The 18509-nt window shown below is 51.8% G+C and overlaps 1 protein-coding gene across 2 annotated transcripts in view; it reads left to right on the top strand.

Annotated features, from left to right (window-relative positions):
- Positions 1-18509, top strand: part of LOC132405695 (macrophage colony-stimulating factor 1 receptor-like) — a 156335-nt gene that overhangs the window by 97991 nt on the left and 39835 nt on the right. Inside the window, exons 10-15 of one of the 2 annotated variants that reach the window (XM_059990713.1) lie at positions 1807-1942; positions 8102-8184; positions 10873-10958; positions 13486-13608; positions 13986-14097; positions 14554-14653. In XM_059990713.1, the coding sequence (XP_059846696.1) occupies positions 1807-1942; positions 8102-8184; positions 10873-10958; positions 13486-13608; positions 13986-14097; positions 14554-14653 (640 nt within the window). Of the gene's footprint in view, positions 1-1806; positions 1943-8101; positions 8185-10872; positions 10959-13485; positions 13609-13985; positions 14098-14553; positions 14658-18509 lie in introns of those variants that run through there. The other variant, XM_059990714.1, reaches the window with a different exon arrangement.

Below are 18509 nucleotides of genomic sequence, written 5' to 3'. Positions count from 1 at the left end.
CTAATTATGATTTATAATTTAAATTTTTATTATATTTACTTCGATTTGTACTCCAGGGAGCGCGAAGCGCAAATCACATATCGCCGTGATGATTGTACGCTCTAGTATCAATTGTTTGGTGACAATAAAGTAAAGTACACTCACTGTCACGTGGCACAGGCAGTCATCCCGAGATTACTACCTTTGAGGTCCTGCTTCTCAACTTCCTTCCTAACTCCCTGCGGTCTTTTTTCAGGACCTCCTCCTTTTTCTTACCGATGTCGGTGGTACCAATAAGTACCACGACCTCTGGCTGTTCTCCCTCCCACCACAGGATATCTTGAACGCGATCCAAAACATCCTGGACCCTGGCACCTGGGAGGCAAACTGCCATCCATGTTTCTTTCTTGCATCCACAGAATCTCCTGTCTGACCCCCTAACTATAGAGTTCCCTATTACTGCTGCCTTCTTCCTTTCCCTGCCCTTCTGAGCCACAAGGCCAGACTCTGTGCCAGAGGCACGGCTACTGCCACTTCCCCCAGGTAGGTCGTTCCCCCCCCCCCCCCCCCCCCCACCGCCCCAGCAGTGCTCAAACAGGCGTATTTGTTAAGGTGGAGAACCAAGGATACTCTCTTGTATCTGATACAGTATATGAGATATTGTTATGTATACACGGTCACACTCAACAGTTCCTTGTACATTGAGTTTTATAGGAATGCTTTTATTGTGTTCTTTATGCTGCATCAGATCCACTGTAGAAATCATTTTGTTCTCCTTTTCACCTGTGTACTGAAGAACAGTCTTGAATCTTGACGATTGGGGCTGTCATGGACATTGAGTAAGATTATCGAAGTTTGCAGCGGGATCAGGACCAGCTGGAAAGATGGCAGACGGGTCAAGGTGTTGAGGCACTGAGGAGTGGGTAGAACAGAGGGATCTGGGAACGCAGGGCCACGATTCATTGAAAGTGGTCGATAGGGTCGTGAAGAAAGCTTTTGTCACATTGGCCTTCATTGTATTGAGTATAGAAGATGGGGTGTTATGTCAAAATTGTACAAGACGATGGTGAGGCCTAATTTGGGGTATTGTGTGCAGTTCTGGTCACCCACCTGCAGGAAAAATATCAGTAAGGTTGAAAGAGTACAGAGAAAATTTACAATGTTATTGCTGGGTCTGGAGGGCCAAAGTTACAGGGAAAGGTTGAATAGGTTCAAACTTTATTCTCTGGAGCATAGCAGAATGAGCGGAGTTTGATAGAGGTATACAAAATTATGAGGGGTATCGATAGGGTAAATGCAAGCAGGCTTTTCCACTGAGGTTGGGTGGGACTAGAACTAGAAGTCATAGGTTTTGTGTGAAAGGTTTAAGGCAATGAAGAGGAGGAGCTTCTTCCCTCAGAGGGTAGTGAGAGTGTGGAACTAGAGGTGGATGTCAGGTCGATTACAACACTTAAGGGAAGTTTGGAAAGGTACATGGATGGGAGGGTTACAGAGGGTTATGGTCCGGGTGCTGATCAATGAAACCGGGCAGATTAATGGTTGGGTGCAAACTACCTGTTGCTGTGGTGTACAGCTCATTGTTTGCACAAGTATAGAGAGGGAAGAAGGTAAAGAAATAGAGAGACAGATAGATAGATAAATAGACAGAGATAATGGAGAAAGAGGGGCTCGGTCAAGGTGGGAGAGGTTATTAATCTGAATTGTTACGTGTCAATGATTGCAGGCACTGGTTGCTGGACGCTGAGAGGTTTGGCTTATGAGGGTGATGCTTTTCACTAACACAACAACATGTAACAGGCTCTTTAACCTGATCACCTCTTATTGCAGGTCCAGTCCTCGTTATCACCGAATACTGTTGCTATGGCGATTTACTGAACTTCCTGAAACAGAAGGGGCAGAGCCTGGCCTACAGTGACTGTGAGAATCATTACAAGAACGTATCCCAGCTGAAAGGAGGCCTGAGGTGAGGGAACTTCTGTCCTCCCCACCAGGTTCACATCATCCTGCCACAGGCTCAACCTTCTCCCAACCAATCCTACCCACATCTGGCTTCTCAACTCCCCTTCCCTCCCCGTCCTGCACAGGCAGGCACCCCAGTCTCCACCCAGCTAACAGGAGTCACCTGCAGCCTATTTAAACCCAGCTCACTCATCAAACCAGCCAGCCTGAACCAGTGGCTCCAAGCCTTAAGTTACCTTGTTATCTTGTCGTGTTTAGTTCTTGTTCTCTTTCGATTTGTGGCCCTTGGGGTTTGCTACTTTGTGATAAATATCATTTATTGCTAAATTGTCTCCACCCCTCCGCTTTTGGGTCAAGCTGCCTCAACATTAACAGGAAAAGATCACAGACTCACACTCCCTCCCCACCCAACAACTCCCCTCTCTGGTCTTGGCACCGAGGTCAAAACTTGCCCTCAACCCATCTCGTCTGCTCCCTGGGTCTCATGCACTGCCTGTATTCTTTAGGATATTCTACCTGTCGATGAAATGTCAGCCAGACGGAAATAATCCCGGAATTTGGTCAAAGTGTGAAATTTGGTTTCAATCTGAAACATCGATGGTTCTTCCCCACGGGTACTGCTCAGTTCACTGTTCCTGCCAGATAAATGTACGGTGTTGCAAATGAAAGGAGACAGTACACTGGTAAGGGCTGAAGGGCCTGAAATGTGCCGTAGGGTTCTATGGTAAGGGCAAGGTCATTAAAAGTGTTGCTGAGCAGAGATCATGGGGTCCAAGTTCATGGAAGTGGCTACACAGCTCGATAAGGTGGTTAAGAAGGCTTATGGAACGCTTGCTTTTATTAGTCGGACACTGAGTTCAAAAGTCAGGAGGTTCTGTTGCAACTTTATAAAACTCTGATTAGGTCACATCTGGAGTATTGGGTACAGTTCTGGTCTCCCCCTGTAGGAAGGATGTTGAGGCTTTAGAGGGGCTGCAGAAGAGGTTTACCAGGACGTCGTCTGGTTTAGAGGGTGTGTGCTATCATGACTCTGGAGTGTCGGAAGCCGAGGGGAGATCTGATAGAGGTTTATAAGATTATGAGAGGCACAGATAGAGTGGACAGGGAATATCTCTTTCCCAGGGTTGAAATGTCTAATATAAAGGGCGTGCATTGAAGATAAGAGGGGGATGTGAGGGGTAAGTATTTTACTCAGAGTGGTAGATGCCTGGCATGGTGGTAGAAGCAAATATGTGAAAGGTTTTCAAGAGAAGCTTAGATGGGCACATGGATGTGAGAAAGATGGAGGGATATGGACATTGTGTAGGTTCCTTAGGTTTGTTAGAGAGACAGAGGGGTGTAAAATGAGGGTAGAAGCAAAAAGTAGTAAGGTGAAAAGTAAAAGTGGCAGGCAGGCAAATCCAGGGCAAAAAGCAAAAAGGGCCACTTTTCAACATAATTGTATAAGGGCTAAGAATGTTGTAAAAACAAGCCTGAAGGCTTTATGTGTCAGTGAGAGGAGCATCCGTAACAAGGTGGATGAATTGAATGTGCAGATAGTTATTAATGAATATGATATAGTTGGGATCACAGAGACATGGCTCCGGGGTGACCAAGGATGGGAGCTCAACGTCCAGGGATATCAATATTCAGGAGGGATAGACAGGAAAGAAAAGGAGGTGGGGTAGCATTGCTGGTTAGAGAGGAGATTAACGCAATAGAAAGGAAGGACATTAGCCTGGAGGATGTGGAATTGATATGGGTAGAGCTGCATAACAGTAAGGGACAGAAAACGCTGGTGAGAGTTGTGTACAGGCCACCTAACAGTTGTAGTGAGGTTGGGGATGGCATTAAACAGGAAATTAGAAATGCATGCAATAAAGGAACGGTAGTTATAATGGGTGACTTCAATCTACATATAGATTGGGTGAACCAAATTGGTAAGGGTGCTGAGGAAGAGGATTTCTTGGAATGTATGCTGGATGGTTTTCTGAACCAACATGTCGAGGAACCAACTAGAGAGCAGACCATTCTAGATTGGGTATTGAGCAATGAGGAAGGGTTAGTTAGCAATCTTGTCGTGCGAGGCCCCTTGGGTAAGATTGACCACAATATGGTGGAATTCTTTATTAAGATGGAGAGTGCCACAGTTAATTCAGAAACAAAGGTTCTGAACTTAAAGAAGGGTAACTTTGAAGGTATGAGACGTGAAATAGCTAAGATAGACTGGCAAATGGTACTTAAAGGGTTGACGGTGGATATGCAATGGCAAGCATTTAAAGATCGCATGAATGAGCTACAACAATTGTTCATCCCAATTTGGCAAAAGAATAAACCAGGGAAGGTAGTGCACCCGTGGCTGACAAGGGAAATTAGGGATAGTATCAAGTCCAAAGAAGAAACATATAAATTAGCAAAAAAAAAAGTGGCACACCTGAGGACTGGGAGAAATTCAGAGACCAGCAGAGGAGGACAAAGGGCTTAATTAGAAAAGGGAAAAAAGATTATGAGAGAAAGCTGGCAGGGAACATAAAAACTGACTGTAAAAGCTTTTATAGATATGTGAAAAGAAAAAGATTGGTCAAGACAAATATAGGTCCCTTACAGTCAGAAACAGATGAATTGATCATAGGGAACAAGGATGTGGCAGACCAATTGAATAACTACTTTGGTTCTGTCTTCACTAAGAAAGACATAAATAATCTTCCAGAAATAGTAGGGGACCGAGGGTCTAGTGAGATGGAGGAACTGAGGAAAATACATGTTAGTAGGGAAGTGGTGTTAGGTAAATTGAAGGGATTAAAGGCAGATAAATCCCCAGGGCCAGATGGTCTGCATCCCAGAGTGCTTAAGGAAGTAGTCCAAGAAATAGTGGATGAATTAGTAATAATTTTTCAAAACTCCTTAGATTCTGGATTAGTTCCTGAGGATTGGAGGGTGGCTAATGTAACCCCACTTTTTAAAAAAGGAGGGAGAGAAAAACCGGGGAATTATAGACCAGTTAGTCTGACATCGGTGGTGGGGAAAATGCTAGAGTCGGTTATCAAAGATGTGATAACAGCACATTTGGAAAGAGGTGAAATCATCGGACAAAGTCAGCATGGATTTGTGAAAGGAAAATCATGTCTGACGAATCTTATAGAATTTTTTGAAGATGCAACTAGTAGAGTAGATAGGGGAGAGCCAGTGGATGTGGTATATTTAGATTTTCAAAAGGCTTTTGACAAGGTCCCACACAGGAGATTAGTGTGCAAACTTAAAGCACAAGGTATTGGGGGTATGGTATTGATGTGGATAGAGAATTGGTTGGCAGACAGGAAGCAAAGAGTGGGAGTAAATGGGACCTTTTCAGAATGGCAGGCAGTGACTAGTGGGGTACCGCAAGGCTCAGTGCTGGGACCCCAGTTGTTTACAATATATATTAATGATTTAGACGAGGGAATTAAATGCAGCATCTCCAAGTTTGCAGATGACACAAAGCTGGGCGGCGGTGTTAGCTGTGAGGAGGATGCTAAGAGGATGCAGGGTGACTTGGATAGGTTAGGTGAGTGGGCAAATTCATGGCAGATGCAATTTAATGTGGATAAATGTGAGGTTATCCACTTTGGTTGCAAGAACAGGAAAACAGATTATTATCTGAACGGTGGCCGATTAGGAAAAGGGGAGATGCAACGAGACCTGGGTGTCATTGTACACCAGTCATTGAAGGTGGGCATGCAGGTACAGCTGGCGGTGAAAAAGGCAAATGGTATGTTGGCATTCATAGCAAAGGGATTTGAGTACAGGAGCAGGGAGGTTTTACTGCAGTTGTACAAGGCCTTGGTGAGACCACAGCTGGAGTATTGTGTGCAGTTTTGGTCCCCTAATCTGAGGAAAGACATTCTTGCCATAGAGGGAGTACAAAGAAGGTTCACCAGATTGATTCCTGGGATGGCAGGACTTTCATATGAAGAAAGACTGGATCGACTAGGCTTATACTTACTGGAAATTAGAAGATTTAGGGGGGGATCTTATTGAAATGTATAAAATTCTAAAGGGGTTGGACAGGCTAGATGCAGGAAGATTGTTCCCGATGTTGGGGAAGTCCAGAACGAAGGGTCACAGTTTAAGGATAAAGGGGAAGCCTTTTAGGACCGAGATGAGGAAAAACTTCTTCACACAGAGAGTAGAGTGGTGAATCTGTGGAATTCTCTGCCACAGGAAACAGTTGAGGCCGGTTCATTGGCTATATTTAAGAGGAAGTTAGATATGGCCCTTGTGGCTAAAGGGATCAGGGGGTATGGAGAGAAAGCAGGTACAGGGTTCTGAGTTGGATGATCAGCCATGATCATACTGAATGGCGGTGCAGGCTCAAAGGGCCGAATGGCCTACTCCACTTATTTTCTATGTTTCTATGTTATAGTGAGGATGGTAATGGAGACAAGCTCCCACTGCCTATTAAATGCTCCCAATGTTGTACATCTCAAATAGCCTCTGACAACCAAGTCCAGCTCCTGGCCTTCATGTGTGGCTTAGCTACTAAGCCCAGTGGAACCATTTCTACTGACAGGAGAAAGGGCAAAGGCGGGTTACTGGCACCTCAAAACCAGTCGCTTCAGTCAAATGGGACTTGTCAGCTGTGGTTGTGCGGTGAACTACATATACCTGTCTGGACACGCACCCTCCCCCCCCCCCCCCCCCGACTGCTCCTGTGGCTCCTCCCACACACCCCTGTATAAAGGCGATTGAGGCCTGAGCCCGGCCTCTCAGTCTCCAGGATGTAGTATGGTGGTCACTCACTGCTTGTTCCTTCTTCCAGTCAATAAAAGCCGATATCTCGCGTTCACATCTCAGAGTGAGTTATTGAAGGTGCATCAGGTTGGCAGCTCATCTAGGAGAAGGCAAACTCTGATCTCACACCTCTGCAGCCTTGTGGCTTTACCTAGTCATGGGGATGGCTTCAAGAGTAAACTTCAAAGGGAATTTCCAGAGCTGGAGTCCCTGGCGCAGTCCTGCATTGAGTTCAGCACTGACTGGTACCAAACTGTATGGCTCTCTGCCATTCATCAGACACACGGAGAGGGGGAGCTTGCCCTCCATATCATGCTGCCCAGGCTTGTGTATTCAGACTGCTGGGATGTAATATCCGTGGTCAACTGTGACCGACAGAGGTCTCGGCAGCAGGGACTGGCGCTTGGCTGTTTCTGGTTTGTTTTTGATCTGGGCAGCACAACATTGTGAGCGAATGGCCTGTCCAGTGCTGTACCGTTTTATGTTTTAACTTGGCCTGATCATAATCCAGAGCTGGTGAATGCAGATCGGGTTCAATTCGCTGTCTATAGAGCAGAAGACTGAGGAGCAGAATTTCTGGCCCATCAGATCTGCTCCACTATTCCAGCATGGCTGGTTTTTATCCCTCTCAACCCCATTCTCCTGCCTTCCCCCACGCTGCCTTTGACTCCCTGACTAATCAAGAATCTACTGACCTCCTTTTTAAATAAACACACTGACTCGGCCTCTACAACAAACGTGGCAATGAATTGCACAGATTCACCACCCTCTGGCTAAAGGAATTCCTTCTTACCTCTGTTCTAAATGGATGTCCCTCTATTCTGAGGCTGTGCCATCTGGTCCTGGACTCTCCCACATCCTCTCCATGTCCACTCTACCTACGCCTTTCAATATTCAATAGGCTTCTGTGAGATTCCCCCTCATTCTTCTAAACTCCAGTGAGGACAAGCTTAGTGCTATGAAATACTCTCTATACTTTAACTCTTTCATCCCAGGAATCATTCTTGTGAAACACCTCTGGACCCTTTCCAATGCCAAAGCGCCCAAAACTGCTCAAACAACACACACAAAATGCTGGTGGAACACAGCAGGCCAGGCAGCATCTAAAGGGAGAAGCACGGTCGACGTTTTGGGCTGAGACCCTTCGTCAGGACTAACCGAAAGGAAAGATAGTATATCTTTCCACCAGCATTTTGTGTGAGTTGTTTGAATTTCCAGCATCTGCAGAATTCCTCGTCTTTGCACAATTTTCCGAGTCCAGTCTGAGCTATGTCCTCAGCATTGCATCCTAGTCTTCTCAAGCTGAATGCTAAATCAGCTTCAGTTGGACAGATCACGTTGTGTCTCCTCCCTTAATCCTTCCCAGGACACGAAGGCAGGTGGAACCAACACTCTGCCCTCTTCTCTCCCACAGGTCGGGCAACCACCTGCCCAGGAGGATGAGAATAGGGAGTACTGCTCCGATCATTTCTCAGTCTGAACACCAGGACTCCGAGGGTAAGCATTCAGATCACTGGCAGTGCTTGTAATGCTTGTTCCCGGGTCGGGGTGGGGGGGTGGCCGGTGGTCAGCACCGTCCCCGAGCGTACTGACTGATGGGTGATGCTTGTTCCCGGGTCGGGGTGGGGGGGTGTCCGGTGGTCAGCACCGTCCCCGAGCGTACTGACTGATGGGTGATGCTTGTTCCCGGGTCGGGGTGGGGGGGGTGTCCGGTGGTCAGCACCGTCCCCGAGCGTACTGACTGATGGGTGATGCTTGTTCCCGGGTCGGGGTGGGGGGGGTGTCCGGTGGTCAGCACTGTCCCCGAGCGTACTGACTGATGGGTGATGCTTGTTCCCGGGTCGGGGTGGGGGGGTGTCCGGTGGTCAGCACCGTCCCCGAGCGTACTGACTGATGGGTGATGCTTGTTCCCGGGTCGGGGTGGGGGGGTGTCCGGTGGTCAGCACCGTCCCCGAGCGTACTGACTGATGGGTGATGCTTGTTCCCGGGTCGGGGTGGGGGGTGTCCGGTGGTCAGCACCGTCCCCGAGCGTACTGACTGATGGGTGATGCTTGTTCCCGGGTCGGGGTGGGGGGGGTGTCCGGTGGTCAGCACCGTCCCCGAGCGTACTGACTGATGGGTGATGCTTGTTCCCGGGTCGGGGTGGGGGGGGTGTCCGGTGGTCAGCACCGTCCCCGAGCGTACTGACTGATGGGTGATGCTTGTTCCCGGGTCGGGGTGGGGGGGTGTCCGGTGGTCAGCACCGTCCCCGAGCGTACTGACTGATGGGTGATGCTTGTTCCCGGGTCGGGGTGGGGGGGTGTCCGGTGGTCAGCACCGTCCCCGAGCGTACTGACTGATGGGTGATGCTTGTTCCCGGGTCGGGGTGGGGGGGTGTCCGGTGGTCAGCACCGTCCCCGAGCGTACTGACTGATGGGTGATGCTTGTTCCCGGGTCGGGTGGGGGGGTGTCCGGTGGTCAGCACCGTCCCCGAGCGTACTGATTGATTGGTTCTTCTGGCAATGAACAGCATCACCCACAGCAACCCACCGATTTAACCCCTGCCTAATCACAGTGCAATTTACAATGACCAATTAACCTACTAACTGATGTGGCTTTGGACTATGCGAGGAAACCGGAGCACCCGGAAGAAATTCATGCATCTATCAGGAGAACATACTGTTACGTACCCCGTAACTGGGTGTCTAACCAGCAGAGAAAAAAGTATTCGTTGGAGTCTGGTGGTACTATATTAAAGGTGTTTATTAATAAAAATAAGCAAAACCATATCAATTATGCAAATATACATATAAAACCAGTTAGCAGTAATAAATCTAAAAGTGTAGGAATAATAATAATCAATAATAAACAAGCTCTATCGATGTCTAGGGGTAAATAAATTGTCATAGAAAAGTATAAAGTTCAGTTCAGTTCATGAGTGCTGATGTAGTTATGGTTGTTGTATTGTAATCGTTGGAGAGAGTGAGCGAGAGAGAGAGAGAGAGCGCTAGCGAGATGTAACAGCTACAGTCAGGCAAACCTTCCTTTGCTTTCTTAATCCATCGTATCGGTGTGGTCATTCAGTTATGACCTCTCCATCCTTCTGCTAAACCGTTCTTCTGTGGTGGACTCATCACTCTGGCATGAGTGGACACACACCGGCCCTGCATTAACACTGATTGCCTTAATGACCAACCTCCTGGTTCGGTCTCCAAAGCCCCCACCTTTCTGTGGGTTCCCAACACTCAGTCAGTGTCCACGGGCGTGTCTGGAGGGTGTCTCTCCAGACCTGTCTTTTTATCCCCACTCACGGGGTCTCAGCTCTCCATCACTCCTGAATGACTGTGTCCATCAAATAAGGCCACTCCTTCAGTCCACTGAGGAATGTTTATGAGCAAACTATTGTCCTTGCAGCGAAACAGTAAATAATTCAAAAAGGAGTCACAATACGGTTAATCAGCAATTTCCCTCTCTCTCTTATGTCGCCGATGTTCTTGCTTGTTTTTCCATCTCTCTTTCTCATGGTCAGCATAGCATCAGTAATAGTTTGTGTTTCTTCGGAGGGGAATGGTTAACTCTGTACCCCATTGTCCATCAGGTCTGTTCATCACTCGTAACAATGCAAACTTCCTTACAGAGGAAACCAGGATTGAACCCCTGTGACTTGAGGCGCAATAACATCACACTCCTACCTGTCATCCTGAGGTGGTAATCTGGGCCAAACGGACAAAGACAGAGAGTCATTCTGGCTGGGAAATGTGTAGTGGTTGGTGCAGTCACTTATGATTGGGTTCAGTTCCCACTGCTGTCCATAAGGAGTTTGTAGCCCGTGGCTGGGCAGGTTTCCTCCCACAGTCCAACAACGTACAGGTCAGTGGGTTAATTGGCCCCTTGGGACAAAGTGTGTGTGGAATCTGGGGTAGTTGATGGGAACATGGGAGAGAATATAATGAGATCTGTGTAAATGGGTGGTTGATGGTCAGCACACACTCAATGGGCCAAAGGGTCTGTACCTCACTATCATTCCGTGACTGAGTTACCCAAAAGAGACTTGGTAAATAGGGAGTTTGGCTGGGGGAGGCAGAGGTTTAAGGAACAAATGAGTGGATTGGTACGGTGCTAGGATAGGGGTGTGATGGCCCAAATGGCCACATTGTGTGCAGTCACTATCCCTAACACTGTCCTGCTTTGCTGTGCTGTGTACAGAGGACGAGGAGCAGCTGAACCTGGACAATCTACTGAGATTCTCCCATCAGGTGGCCACTGGCATGGAATTCCTGTCCTCCCGAAATGTGAGTGTGACTCAGATAGAGGGAGGGTGCCTGACTGCACTCACACACTCTCCACACTCACACTCTCACTCACACTCACACACTCACACTCACACACTCACACTCTCACTCACACTCACACACACACACTCACACACTCACACTCACACACTCACACTCTCCACACTCACACTCTCCACACTCACACTCACACACTCACACTCTCCACACTCACACTCTCACTCACACTCACACACTCACACTCACACTCTCACTCACACTCACACACTCACACCCTCCACACTCACACTCTCACACTCTCACTCACACTCACACACTCACACCCTCCACACTCACACTCTCACTCACACTCACACACTCACACTCACACTCTCCACACTCACACTCACACACTCAAACTCACACTCTCCACACTCACACTCACACTATCCACACTCACACTCACACTCTCCACACTCACACTCACACACTCACACTCACACTCTCACACTCTCACTCACACTCATACACTCACACCCTCCACACTCACACTCTCACTCACACTCACACACTCACACTCACACTCTCCACACTCACACTCACACACTCAAACTCACACTCTCCACACTCACACTCACACTATCCACACTCACACTCACACTCTCCACACTCACACTCACACACTCTCACTCACACACTCACACTCACACACTCACACTCTCACTCACACTCACACACTCACACTCACACTCTCCACACTCACACTCTCACTCACACTCACACACTCACACTCTCCACACTCACACTCACACACTCAAACTCACACTCTCCACACTCACACTCACACTATCCACACTCACACTCACACTCTCCACACTCACACTCACACACTCTCACTCACACACTCACACTCACACACTCACACTCTCACTCACACTCACACACTCACACTCACACTCTCCACACTCACACTCTCACTCACACTCACACACTCACACTCTCCACACTCACACTCACACACTCAAACTCACACTCTCCACACTCACACTCACACTATCCACACTCACACTCACACTCTTCCACACTCACACTCTCCACACTCTCACTCACACACTCACACTCTCCACACTCTCACTCACACACTCACACTCTCCACACTAACACTCGCACTCTTTGCACTCTGCACTATCCACACTCTCCACACTCACACTATCCACACTCACACTCACACTCTCCACACTCACACTCACACACTCTCACTCACACACTCACATTCTCCACACTCACACACTCACTCACACTCACACTCTCCACACTTACACACTCACAATCACACTCACACTCTGCACACTCACACACTCATGCTTGCGCACATAGACACACTCACACACAGGTACACACTCTCACTCTCTCATCCACTGTTGCTCTCTCACTCTCACTCACTCATTCGCACAATCGCACACTCTCGCACTCTCACTTACACACTCTCTCTCCCTCTCGCACTCTCTCACATACTCTCTCACTCACACTCTCTCACTCCCTCCCTCACACTCACACTCTGTCCCATACTCACACTTGCACACATTCATTCACACACACTCACACTTGCTCACTCATGTTCGTGCTCGCATTCACACCTCGCACACACATTCACACTCGCACACTCATATGCACACACACACTCAAACTCACATACATTCATGCACACACTCTTGCACAAATACACACACACTCTCACTCTTACACACACATACACACCACTGGCCTGCAGTGACATTTCTACATTTGCCATCAGTGCCCTGGGTTAGCAACAAGGGGAATTTCTCAATCTGTTCCCTGTCCTCCTGGAGCAGCCAGGATTGAGGGAGAGGAGGTGGGGGAGGGTGGGGTATCTGCTCTCAGTGTGACGGAGAGTCTGCATGGGTGAGAGGATGGTGGAGATCGAACCAGTGGCCAACTGTGTTTACAGCTTGTTTTTACACAGTGGTGGCACCTGGGAGCAGCAGGTTTGATCCCAACTTCCTATGTTGTCTGTGTGGTGTTTGCACATTCTCCCTCCGTCCGCACGGCTTCCTGTGGGTGCTCCGGTTTCCCAGTGACGTGCGGAGTCATTGGGTTACTCGGCCACTGTGGCATCTGGGGCAAATTTGTTGCTGCAGGTGGCAGAGGAGGCCCATTCACTGGGCACACTTAAAGGAGGAGGCTGGTAGATTCTTGATTAGTCAGAGCACCAGAGATTACTGGGAGAAGGCAGGGAAGATAAATCGGCCATGATAGAATGGCAGAGCAGACTCGATGGGCCAAATGGCCTCATTCTGCCCCTGAATGTTATGGTCTAATTTGGAGTGAAAGATATAGGCTGGGTGACTGGGTGTTTGATTATCAGTACATACTCGATGGTCAGAGGGCCTGTTTCCGAGCCAAGTGACTTCGCGGTCCAGCAGGCCGGTTATCTGGAGATGCGGAGGTGAGTGACTGGGCTGTGGAGGGCCGAGGGATAGTGAGACCTGGCAAGGGTTACTGACTATTGGACGGGATCTGATTGTAGTGCATCCATCGGGACCTGGCTGCCCGGAACGTCCTGCTCTCAGACGACCGAGTGGCTAAGATCTGTGACTTCGGCTTGGCGAGGGACATCATGAACGACTCCAACTACGTGGTGAAGGGCAACGTGAGTTCTGAGATTGGCCAGCCGCTGAACCAGCTCTCTGTCCGCTGCTGTCAGCGACCCCACCCCCAGTCCTTCCCGCTACCCCCACCCACCTCCTGTCCTGTACCAGTACAGACTAAACTTGCCATTAGTCAGGGTAACCATCTTCAGTATCTAAACTCTCTCCGTCCCACCACTAATCCCCCATCCCATCCACTCTGCCCATTCCCCTCCCTCCATGCACTACCCCACATCCATTGCTTCCCCTTCTCTCCCTCCTCCCCTCTTTCCTTTCCCCTCGCTACCCCTTCTACCCTCTTTCCTCCCCCCCCACCATCGCGGACCGTCTCCCTCTGCTGCCATCCCGGGCCAGAGTTACTGACTCTGCTCCTCCCCAGGCTCGCCTGCCGGTGAAGTGGATGGCTCCGGAGAGCATCTTCGACTGCGTCTACACGGTACAGAGCGACGTCTGGTCATACGGCATCCTCCTGTGGGAGATCTTTTCTCTGGGTAAACAGACACACACACACCATTCTGTACACACTCACACACACACACACCATTCTGAATATACATGCACACAGACACACAGACACACGTAGCCACATGCACCATTTTATACACACACACTCACATATACACACACACACTCACACACACAGACACCCACACACACACACTCACACACATACACACACATGCACACACACACTCATATTCACACACACACCCACACACGCACACAGACACCCACACACGCACACGCACACACACACTCACACACATACACACACACACACATCCACACACAGACACCCACACACACACACACACACACACACACACACACACACACACACACACACACACACACACACACACACACACACACACACACTCATATTCACACACACACACTTACATCCCTGAGCACCAGTACAAACACAGTGTGTGTTCCCACTGCAGGTTTGAGCCCGTATCCGGGAGTTCCAGTGGACAGCACCTTCTACAAGCTGATCAGATCAGGTTTCCAGATGGGCCGACCAGTCACCGCCCCTCCTGAGATGTAAGCCAGTCACTCCATGGGGTGGGGAGGGATGAGGCAGTGGGAGGGATTCATTGGAAACGATAGGGTGGGGAGGGATGAGGCAGTGATCTGGGAGGGATTCATTGGGAACTCTCTAATAAAACTGGACCAGGGAACACCTTCTGAACGGCTCGGCAGATGTGGGAAGTGCATGGGCCCACCCCTCAGGATTCCTGTCACGCTGGATCTGAGAGCAGTATCCAGGGGGACATATCCCAGTCCTGTCTGTTCCCTATCCTGGACATCACATCTCCAACATCACTAATGAAGGTTTGGAACAAATACAGTTTTTTAAATCTGGTAGTTAAAACGTCCAATGCTGCCTTTTACTTCAACTCACCACTTCAGTCTTTCCCAACTTCTGGGTGATCATGAGGTCCTTGGAGCATCTGAGGGCGTTCCTGTAGCTCAGAGTTTTCACAGGGTCTGCCCAACCCTTCTCCTTTTGCAGTCAGGCTTGGGACTAACCAGGCTAGTTACGAAGCTGCCACAAATCAGTGGTAAAACAGCCACAAACTCCCCCACATTTTTCAGCAGGGAACCGGCCAGACTTCTGCACAGAACTCCAGATCACGGGTCATTTGTCTGACCGGTGGGGCAGTCTGAGGGTGCGGATGAGCTGACCGGTGGGGCAGTCTGAGGGTGCGGATGAGCTGACCGGTGGGGCAGTCTGAGGGTGCGGATGAGCTGACCGGTGGGGCAGTCTGAGGGTGCGGATGAGCTGACCATTGGGGCAGTCTGAGGGTGCGGATGAGCTGACCGGTGGTGCAGTCTGAGGGTGCGGATGAGCTGACCATTGGGGCAGTCTGAGGGTGCGGATGAGCTGACCGGTGGGGCAGTCTGAGGGTGCGGATGAGCTGACCATTGGGGCAGTCTGAGGGTGCGGATGAGCTGACCATTGGGGCAGTCTGAGGGTGCGGATGAGCTGACCGGTGGGGCAGTCTGAGGGTGCGGATGAGCTGACCGGTGGGGCAGTCTGAGGATGCGGATGAGCTGACCGGTGGGGCAGTCTGAGGGTGCGGATGAGCTGACCATTGGGGCAGTCTGAGGGTGCGGATGAGCTGACCGGTGGGGCAGGCTGAGGGTGCGGATGAGCTGACCGGTGGGGCAGTCTGAGGGTGCGGATGAGCTGACCGGTGGGGCAGTCTGAGGGTGCGGATGAGCTGACCGGTGGGGCAGTCTGAGGGTGCGGATGAGCTGACCGGTGGGGCAGTCTGAGGGTGCGGATGAGCTGACCATTGGGGCAGTCTGAGGGTGCGGATGAGCTGACCGGTGGGGCAGGCTGAGGGTGCGGATGAGCTGACCGGTGGGGCAGTCTGAGGGTGCGGATGAGCTGACCATTGGGGCAGTCTGAGGGTGCGGATGAGCTGACCATTGGGGCAGTCTGAGGGTGCGGATGAGCTGACCATTGGGGCAGTCTGAGGGTGCGGATGAGCTGACCGGTGGGGCAGTCTGAGGGTGCGGATGAGCTGACCATTGGGGCAGTCTGAGGGTGCGGATGAGCTGACCATTGGGGCAGTCTGAGGGTGCGGATGAGCTGACCATTGGGGCAGTCTGAGGGTGCGGATGAGCTGACCGGTGGGGCAGTCTGAGGGTGCGGATGAGCTGACCATTGGGGCAGTCTGAGGGTGCGGATGAGCTGACCATTGGGGCAGTCTGAGGGTGCGGATGAGCTGACCGGTGGGGCAGTCTGAGGGTGCGGATGAGCTGACCGGTGGGGCAGTCTGAGGGTGCGGATGAGCTGACCGGTGGGGCAGTCTGAGGGTGCGGATGAGCTGACCGGTGGTGCAGTCTGAGGGTGCGGATGAGCTGACCATTGGGGCAGTCTGAGGGTGCGGATGAGCTGACCATTGGGGCAGTCTGAGGGTGCGGATGAGCTGACCGGTGGGGCAGTCTGAGGGTGCGGATGAGCTGACCGGTGGGGCAGTCTGAGGGTGCGGATGAGCTGACCATTGGGGCAGTCTGAGGGTGCGGATGAGCTGACCATTGGGGCAGTCTGAGGGTGCGGATGAGCTGACCATTGGGGCAGTCTGAGGGTGCGGATGAGCTGACCATTGGGGCAGTCTGAGGGTGCGGATGAGCTGACCGGTGGGGCAGTCTGAGGGTGCGGATGAGCTGACCGGTGGGGCAGTCTGAGGGTGCGGATGAGCTGACCGGTGGGGCAGTCTGAGGGTGCGGATGAGCTGACCATTGGGGCAGTCTGAGGGTGCGGATGAGCTGACCGGTGGGGCAGTCTGAGGGTGCGGATGAGCTGACCATTGGGGCAGTCTGAGGGTGCGGATGAGCTGACCATTGGGGCAGTCTGAGGGTGCGGATGAGCTGACCATTGGGGCAGTCTGAGGGTGCGGATGAGCTGACCACTGGGGCAGTCTGAGGGTGCGGATGAGCTGACCGGTGGGGCAGTCTGAGGGTGCGGATGAGCTGACCACTGGGGCAGTCTGAGGGTGCGGATGAGCTGACCGGTGGGGCAGTCTGAGGGTGCGGATGAGCTGACCATTGGGGCAGTCTGAGGGTGCGGATGAGCTGACCATTGGGGCAGTCTGAGGGTGCGGATGAGCTGACCATTGGGGCAGTCTGAGGGTGCGGATGAGCTGACCACTGGGGCAGTCTGAGGGTGCGGATGAGCTGACCATTGGGGCAGTCTGAGGGTGCGGATGAGCTGACCGGTGGGGCAGTCTGAGGGTGCGGATGAGCTGACCATTGGGGCAGTCTGAGGGTGCGGATGAGCTGACCGGTGGGGCAGTCTGAGGGTGCGGATGAGCTGACCGGTGGGGCAGTCTGAGGGTGCGGATGAGCTGACCATTGGGGCAGTCTGAGGGTGCGGATGAGCTGACCGGTGGGGCAGTCTGAGGGTGCGGATGAGCTGACCATTGGGTCAGTCTGAGGGTGCGGATGAGCTGACCGGTGGGGCAGTCTGAGGGTGCGGATGAGCTGACCATTGGGGCAGTCTGAGGGTGCGGATGAGCTGACCATTGGGGCAGTCTGAGGGTGCGGATGAGCTGACCGGTGGGGCAGTCTGAGGGTGCGGATGAGCTGACCGGTGGTGCAGTCTGAGGGTGCGGATGAGCTGACCATTGGGGCAGTCTGAGGGTGCGGATGAGCTGACCATTGGGGCAGTCTGAGGGTGCGGATGAGCTGACCGGTGGAGCAGTCTGAGGGTGCGGATGAGCTGACCGGTGGGGCAGTCTGAGGGTGCGGATGAGCTGACCGGTGGGGCAGTCTGAGGGTGCGGATGAGCTGACCATTGGGGCAGTCTGAGGGTGCGGATGAGCTGACCGGTGGTGCAGTCTGAGGGTGCGGATGAGCTGACCATTGGGGCAGTCTGAGGGTGCGGATGAGCTGACCGGTGGGGCAGTCTGAGGGTGCGGATGAGCTGACCATTGGGGCAGTCTGAGGGTGCGGATGAGCTGACCATTGGGGCAGTCTGAGGGTGCGGATGAGCTGACCGGTGGGGCAGTCTGAGGGTGCGGATGAGCTGACCGGTGGGGCAGTCTGAGGATGCGGATGAGCTGACCGGTGGGGCAGTCTGAGGGTGCGGATGAGCTGACCATTGGGGCAGTCTGAGGGTGCGGATGAGCTGACCGGTGGGGCAGGCTGAGGGTGCGGATGAGCTGACCGGTGGGGCAGTCTGAGGGTGCGGATGAGCTGACCGGTGGGGCAGTCTGAGGGTGCGGATGAGCTGACCGGTGGGGCAGTCTGAGGGTGCGGATGAGCTGACCGGTGGGGCAGTCTGAGGGTGCGGATGAGCTGACCATTGGGGCAGTCTGAGGGTGCGGATGAGCTGACCGGTGGGGCAGGCTGAGGGTGCGGATGAGCTGACCGGTGGGGCAGTCTG

This window comes from Hypanus sabinus, chromosome 15 (genome assembly GCF_030144855.1).
Source record: "Hypanus sabinus isolate sHypSab1 chromosome 15, sHypSab1.hap1, whole genome shotgun sequence".
NCBI classification, from domain to species: Eukaryota; Metazoa; Chordata; class Chondrichthyes; order Myliobatiformes; family Dasyatidae; genus Hypanus; species Hypanus sabinus.
This window is presented reverse-complemented; position numbering and strand designations above follow the sequence as displayed.